The sequence below is a fragment of the Drosophila tropicalis genome, unplaced genomic scaffold (assembly GCF_018151085.1).
Source record: "Drosophila tropicalis isolate 14030-0801.00 unplaced genomic scaffold, ASM1815108v1 contig_989, whole genome shotgun sequence".
Classification (NCBI taxonomy): Eukaryota; Metazoa; Arthropoda; class Insecta; order Diptera; family Drosophilidae; genus Drosophila; species Drosophila tropicalis.
In genome coordinates, this window is record NW_027173492.1 from 47,791 (window position 1) to 55,465 (window position 7,675).

Consider the following 7,675-nt stretch of genomic DNA (forward strand, 5'->3'; position numbering starts at 1 on the left):
GTATGGGCGGTGAAATCAATCTAATTTTTGTCGAATTTTTATGAAACATGTATCATTTGACGGGTATTTCAATTCACTTTCATACTTAGAATAAGAAAATATTACTTTAGTTTAAATTGGGATCGTAAAACGTCGTCAAACAAAGAGACCTCAAGAATTACATACAAAATCCCGAAATTTCGATAGGCCCCAAAATAAATACTGGGGCTAAAATGAAACTGAAATCTAACTGAAATAACTGAAAAAATTTCTTCATTAAATTTCTTGAGAGCCGAGAAAATCAAATTCAAAGTCAAAAAAACAAAAAGGGGCTTACCCGCTGACCACCACTGTATATGTAGGTGTGTTTTGTCTATCTGTGTTCAAGCAACATCAACAATAACCACAACAACAACAGAAGATACAGACGACCATCAACAAGAGCAAGAGCAGAAGCGGCAAAAATTTAATGAATAAATAACAAAAAATATTCGGTGAAAGTAGTGGTCAGAAGTAAGCTATATACACGTATTTAGCAGCCACAGCAACGGTCATACAAAAAATGATAAATACCTATACATTCCTACATATATTATTTGTATTAAGAGGAAGAAGACTCAACTGAATCTTGAATACATTTCATAAATTTCTTTTGACCGACTTGCAGATTAAGATACCAAGGAAATAAGGAAAGTGAAATGTGATGATAAATGGCTAAAAAAAAAAGAAGAATAAAAGGCTACAGGGAAGGCTATCAAAGATGAATAAATACAAAAGTCAAAGGGATGCTTTATTCAATATTTAGTACCATGGACCCTTTTCAATGTCAGTTTTAAAGCAGAAACAACAGATTTGAAACACAGCACCTACAAGCAACTGCTATAACCGTCCAAACCAGCTGCGGCAACACTACATTGGTTGCCCTGTACTGCCCACCACGCTTCTCAATCTTTGAAAAGGAATTTACCGATTTCTTTAACACACTCGGAGATCGCTTCATTGCAGCAGGGGACTATAACGCCAAACATACGCACTGGGGATCTCGCCTGGTAAATCCTAAAGGCAAGCAGTTGTACAACACAATAGTCAAACCTCTCAATAAGATGGATTGCGTCTCACCGGGTAGGCCTACTTATTGGCCCACAGATCCACAGAAAGTGCCTGACTTGATTGATTTCGCAGTAACCAAGAGGATTCCACGTAATCGGATCACTGCGGATACACTGCTAGATCTAACTTCCGATCACTCTCCAGTACTATTCACACTATTAACAAGACCTCACCCATATAGGCTTACAAACAACAAAACAAATTGGCTTAAATTTAAAATGTACATGAGTGCCCACATTGACTGTTCGCCGAAACTGAATGCTGCAGAGGACATTGATATGTGCGTCTCTGCACTTGAGTCTATGATGGCAGCTGCAGCAAAAGTATCTACTCCACCTGCCTCTTCTTAAACTAAACCTGTTGACAGGCCTACGAACCGGCTGATAGAACAATTAGTAACGGAAAAACGACGTCTAAGAAGAGAATGACAGATTACTCGCTCACCAGCGGCAAAACTTCGCCTAAGGCATGCTAATCGCAACCTCTCCAAGGCGTTAAGACAAGAGGAAAGCTGGGCTCAAAGAAAATACATAGAAAAGCTCAGCCCAACCAGCACTAAACATCCTCTGTGGAAAGCCCACCCAACTTTAAGCGCTCCTGCAGAGACAATTTCACCGATAAGGAGTCCAACCGGTGGATGGGCCCGCAGTGACGAAGAGAGGGCATCCGTATTTGCCACACATCTTAAAATGGTTTTCCAGCCAAATCCAACATCAAACTCATCTGTACTTCCCCCTTCGAGCACACTAACGGTTAGTGAGTACTCGGAACTCCAATCGGACGAGATCACTGCAGTTATTAAAAACCACATAAAGCCAAAAAAAGCCCCTGGCCATGACCTAATCACACCGAAAATGATCCTGGAACTCCCTATCATTGCCATACAATACATCTGCAAACTGTTCAACGCTATAATAAGAATTGGCTACTTCCCAAGAACATGGAAAAGGTCCACTATCATCATGATTCCTAAAGTGGGAAAGGACAAAACCCAGCCATCATCCTATAGGCCAATTAGTTTGCTGCCATGTCTTTAGAAGCTTTTTGAAAAGGTCCTGCAGATCCGACTAAACTCATTTCTGGCATCGGAGAACACAATCCCTTCACACCAGTTCGGCTACCGCGAAAAACATGGTACAATTGAACAAGTCATTCGCATAACATCCGAAATACGAACAGCATTCGAACTAAAAAGAATACTGTGCGGCTGTCTTTCTCGAAGTTGCCCAGGCTTTCGATAGAGTTTGGCTGTAGGGTCTTATGTTCAAAATCCGGCAAAAACTGCCACATTACACCCACAAACTCATGGAAGCTTACCTTTACAATAGGCAATTCGCTGTAAGATGTAATGGCTCCGTCTCTGCTGATTTTGAAATCAAAGCTGGTGTACCGCAAGGCAGTGTACTCGGCCCATTGCTCTACCTACTGTACACTGCAGACTTACCAACGAGTTTAGGACTTACAACGTCCACTTTTGCCGATGACACGGCAATCCTCAGCAGATCCAAATGCCCAATACAAGCCTCTGCAAAATTAGAGGAACACCTCAAGGTGGTAGAGGAATGGCTAGCAACCTGGCGTATCCGGGTCAACGAGCAGAAATGCAAACATGTTACATTTACGCTTAACAGAAGAAACTGTCCAGCTCTAATGCTAAACAACGTACCAGTTCCTCAAGCCGAGGATGTCACTTACCTTGGCATCCACCTAGACAGAAGACTAACTTTGCGCAAGCACATCGAAGCAAAAAAAGTCACAGCTTAAACTGAAAGCAAGTAGCCTACATTGGATCATCAATGCTCGGTCCCCTCTACGTCTGGAGTATAAAGTCCTCCTATACAACTCCGTACTGAAACCCATCTGGACTTACGGAGCCGTACTATGGGGGAAATGCAAGTACCAGCAATGTCGATGTTATACAAAGAGCGCAGTCGAAAATTTTAAGATCAATCACGGGGGCCCCGGGGTACATCCGGAACGACAACCATTCAAAATGATTTAAATATACCTAGCGTAAAATCTAAAATAGGTAGTCAACAACTAAAGTATTCTGCGAAACTGGATGCACACCCAAATGTTCTTGCCAATTCCCTTACGCGAACTAATAATAGAACTCGTCTTAAAAGAAATGACAGACCAACCCAATAACAAGTGAGTCGGGCCGCCTGCAATATCCCCAGGATTTATCTTAAGTACTAGATTAAGAAAAATATCTAAAACTTTTTTTTAGGCCTCATTTAAGAGTAGATTCAACAAATATATAAACGTTAAAAAAAAAAAAAAAAAAAAAAAAAAAAAAAAAACAGAAAAATTCAGTCGTGAGACAGGAAGTTTCCCTTAAATAACTTTGTCATATTTTCAAAGATATTATTACTTAAAATTATAGAAGAATATAAATGTTAATTTTAATTCTTCTTAAAGAACTTTTATCTTAAGAATTTGACTGGGATTGAGAAGCTACTCATATCAAATCTATTTAAATCAATGAAAAATTAAAGCAATTAATGACCGTTGCTCTGTTTCTGGATCCGGTAGGGCTGCAATCTTCTTGATAGGGCGAGTGACTACTCCTGATTTGGTGAGAACCTGAACCGCTCGTACGAGGCCATCATCTCCTGCGAACACCTAAGTTACCTGTCCTAAGAGCCAATATTTGGTAACTTGGTGGCCCATTTCGGGCGCTGTTTTTATGATGAAAAATTTTTTTTACAACCAACCCTAAAAAAATCGGAAATGTTTTGTTCATGCTGCCAATAGACTGTCTTCAGGAACTGCTGTATAAGTTCTACCAATTAATAAATGTGCCGGTGACAGGTAGGCAATTTCAGTATCCGATGCGGTGCACAATGGTCGCGAATTAACGACAGATTCTATTTGAGATAGCAGTGTGTGCATCTGCTGAAAGGTGAGAATGTTGATTCCTATTACTCCTCGCAAATGCAGCTTAACCGAGCGTGCTGCCGACATCCATTTACCACCCCAGTGTGGTGAATATGGGATAATAAAATAAAAATATAAAAATACCTTGATCCGCAAGCGCTTTCGAAACGACGTCATTGTGCTCGCGTGAAGCGAGAAGCTGTAACATTTTATCTAGTGCGCGTTTTTCTTTAACAAAGTGGCCACAATTTTTCTCTATATAATTTGGGTTACTTTTCCCCCACCAGCCTTAAAATTTTTTAACCCCCAAAAATATTTGTTTTGAGATAATGGCTGGGGGCTCCAGATGAAGAGCTGAAGTAACCATACATATAAACAGGCAAATGTAGCCCTTTTCCTTCCTAGGGTTTCGTCCCTTGTGAACCTTTAGCAACATAGGTGCAGCATAATCGCATCCAGTATCGCTCAAATAAAAAGGCTTTTCCCCTTCGAAAAACCGGGAAAATGGGCCAAAAACGAAGAGGGGGGGGATGGCGCTGTCTAAAACAGTTTAAACCATCATGTGTGATACGTCGAAATAAAATTTCGTGCGCCAATGATGCAATATTTCTGGCGAATTATTACAAACATTGCTGAAACTCCTGGATGAAGATTGACCTTATGCTCATGTCTCAGCAGCAATTACACAAGGCGATGGTGTTTCGGTAAAACTACTGGATGCTTGGCATCTGCAGGCAATTGCGACCTTTCCAAACGTCCACCCACACGTATAATTCCATCTTCGTCAACGAAGGGAGATAGTTTGCTTAAAGTTGATCGTCGCTCCAAAGACTGATTCCTCAAAAGCAGCTGTCTATCATCATTGAATTGATTTTGTGCCTGTCGTAGGCAAAAATTCCTTGCTCTGGTGATTTCATCGAACTTTAGAGGTCCTGAATATTCAGACTTGCTTGATTTGATTCGATGGACAAAGCGGAGTACATATGCGACGACTCGAACCAGTCTGCTCCAAGATGATGTTCTTTTGAGTAGTACATCAAATGGGGAATCCTCAATTTCCTTGGAAATAGTTGTCAAGACTTTGGTTTTGAACTCAAGTTCTGCTGCTGGCTTGAGAATTGAGCAGCAAGTTGATGGTCTATTCATTGTCTCTGAGTATAGTGTACAGTCGTGCAGCCAAGATGGTCCTTTCCATCATAGATCAAAGTTAATTAACTCACTCGCTAGCATGCCTCGTGATGCACAATCCGCAGGATTTTCCTTAGTGCTGACATGTCTCAAAAGCCCTACACGTGGTATGATCTCCAGTATTTCTGCCGTTCGATTGGCAACAAATGTTTTAAGTTTACAGGATTGATGCGAAAGCCATGACAAAACGATTGTTGAATCGGTCCATGCGTGTATCTTAACATCCTTCTGGCGCAGACCAGACCTTACTCCTTGGAACAAACGAGCTAGTAGTAGAGCTCCGCAAAGTTCCAATCGTGGCAACGACTTCTGCTTTAATGGTGAAACTCTTGTTTTAGCTGCAATGAGTGCCACTCCAATGCTTCCATCTAAGTGTGTCACACTGTTGTAAATAACGGCAGAGTGAGCCTTTAACGAAGCATCTGAAAATCCATGCAGTTCGATGTAATCGGGTTGATTGTCTACAAATCGTGGTATCTTCAGATACCAAATTAAGCAGCCATAATTCTTGAAGCAAAATTTTAAATTTGATCACCACTGGCGTTAAAATGGCAAGTGGGTCAAAGATGCTTGCCGTTTCGTACAAGTCATGTGTTCCGATAATGAAACCTTATATGTTAGGACGTCTTCTCCAGGATGCCAATGCAGAACTCCAATTGTGCCCGTGACATAAGGAGTACCAGCTCTCCCTTAATGTCGAGCAGATCCTGTTCATTCATGGCTCCTGTCAGTACGTCATCGACGTAGAAATCATCCAAAAGTATCCAAGCAGCTCCTGGAAACTCGTATTCATGATCAGCTGCCAGTTGTTCCAGCAATCTGACTGCCAGAAACGGTGCACATGCCCTGCCATATGTAACTGTGGTCAACTTGTAATGCTTCAATGGTTTCTCAGGGTCCTCTCTCCAAAGTATTCGTTGGAAGTCCTGATGTTCAGGGGTTACCGAAATCTGTCTAAACATTTTGACGATGTGCGCAGAAAATACGAATCTGTGCATTCGAAAACGGAGACAAACGTTAAAAAGGTTGCGTTGTATGCATGGGCCAATGTGAAGTGCGTCTGTTGGCTAACGGCTGCGCCCTTGCGGGGCCCCAAACTGCTCGCTTTATATGATGCGGTTATCGGATGATTTCCACCGAGGCGGCTTCGAGGCACTTGGGATTTGGAAGGAATGAGATGTCCAGGATGACTTCAATTCAGATGCTTTATTTTCTTAACCTAAAATATAGTACAATTGTCGGCGGGCACAAAAGGTGCAACCGCATCGAACGATAGTAATTTCAAATTCACGTCCGGAAGACTCCTGCGAAAAGAAAACTGAAACGAGAAAGTAACAATTTAACGCTTAGGTGTAGGATTGGTGTCATTCTCTACCCAATTCTCCTGAATAGGTAATAAACAGAGTTTGGCTACCGGTCGTTTCATGAGTCCCTTGACTGTCTTCAAAATCACCACTCTCACTAGTCCATCGGGTCCTGCATGTGTCTCCATAACCCGACCTAGAGGCCATTGATGAGAAGGGAATCGCTCGTCCCTGATGAGCACTATGCATCCAACTGTTAGATTTTCCTTGCTCTGCAGCCATTTTGGTCTCCTTTGTAATCGTGATAAATATTCCGAGTTCCATCTTCTCCAAAACTGTTCTGCATAATATTGACAATTCTTCCATCGATCAATCAGAGTAACCTTAGCCAATTCCGGAGCAGGAGGTGCTAAAGGCGCTTCACCCATCAGAAAGTGACCGGGTGTTAATACCATTAAATCGTCAGGATCATTTGATAGGGGACATAACGGTCTTGAATTTAAACAAGACTCAATCTGTGCCAACACAGTTGCCATTTCCTCGAATGTTAAAACTTGTTCTCCGAGAGTTCTCTTCAGATGATACTTCATGGACTTCACTCCAGCCTCCCACAGTCCACCAAAGTGTGGCGCTGATGGTGGGTTAAAATGCCAGTTGATTCCTTTTCTCAATAATGTTGGCGCAATATGTTTCGTAATGTACGAACAATATGCCAGTTTGTCCACTTGCAATTTTTTGTTGGCTCCAATGAAATTAGTACCGCAGTCACTATAAACGTCTGTGCATAGTCCACGTCTGCCAATGAAACGGTTAAATGCTCCTATAAACGCATCTGAGGTCAGATCTCCAACTGGTTCCAAATGAATGGCCTTCGACACTAGACATACGAACACAGCAATATATCCCTTCTGGGATACACGTCCTCTTCCTTTGCAGGACGAAATATTTACGGGTCCAGCATAGTCCACTCCAACGGATGAGAATGCTCTAGAAGGACGTACCCGTCCTGCTGGTAACATTCCCATTTTCTGACCTGCAAATTGAGGCTTCATCTTGAAACATGTGATACATTTATGAATTCCAAACCGAACTGCATTGCGTCCATTAACAATCCAGAATTTCTTCCTTATAAAATTCAGCGTTAGTGAGGTTCCACCATGCAAGGTGCAAATATGACTGTAAGATATGACCAGATCTGTGGGAGCTGAGATAAA

General features: G+C 41.8%; 1 protein-coding gene across 1 annotated transcript; it reads right to left on the minus strand.

Moving 5' to 3' along the window:
• Positions 1-6,496: 6,496 nt before the first annotated feature.
• Positions 6,497-7,513, minus strand: LOC137586384 (uncharacterized). The gene has a single exon (XM_068302396.1). The coding sequence runs from the start codon at positions 7,511-7,513 to the stop codon at positions 6,497-6,499; it is 1,017 nt and encodes a 338-aa protein (XP_068158497.1).
• Positions 7,514-7,675: the final 162 nt, after the last annotated feature.

What these genes read in the sequence shown, in the direction of transcription:
- LOC137586384 (XM_068302396.1), bottom strand. Translation starts at nt 7,513, where the DNA reads ATGAAGCCTCAATTTGCAGGTCAGAAAATGGGAATGTTACCAGCAGGA.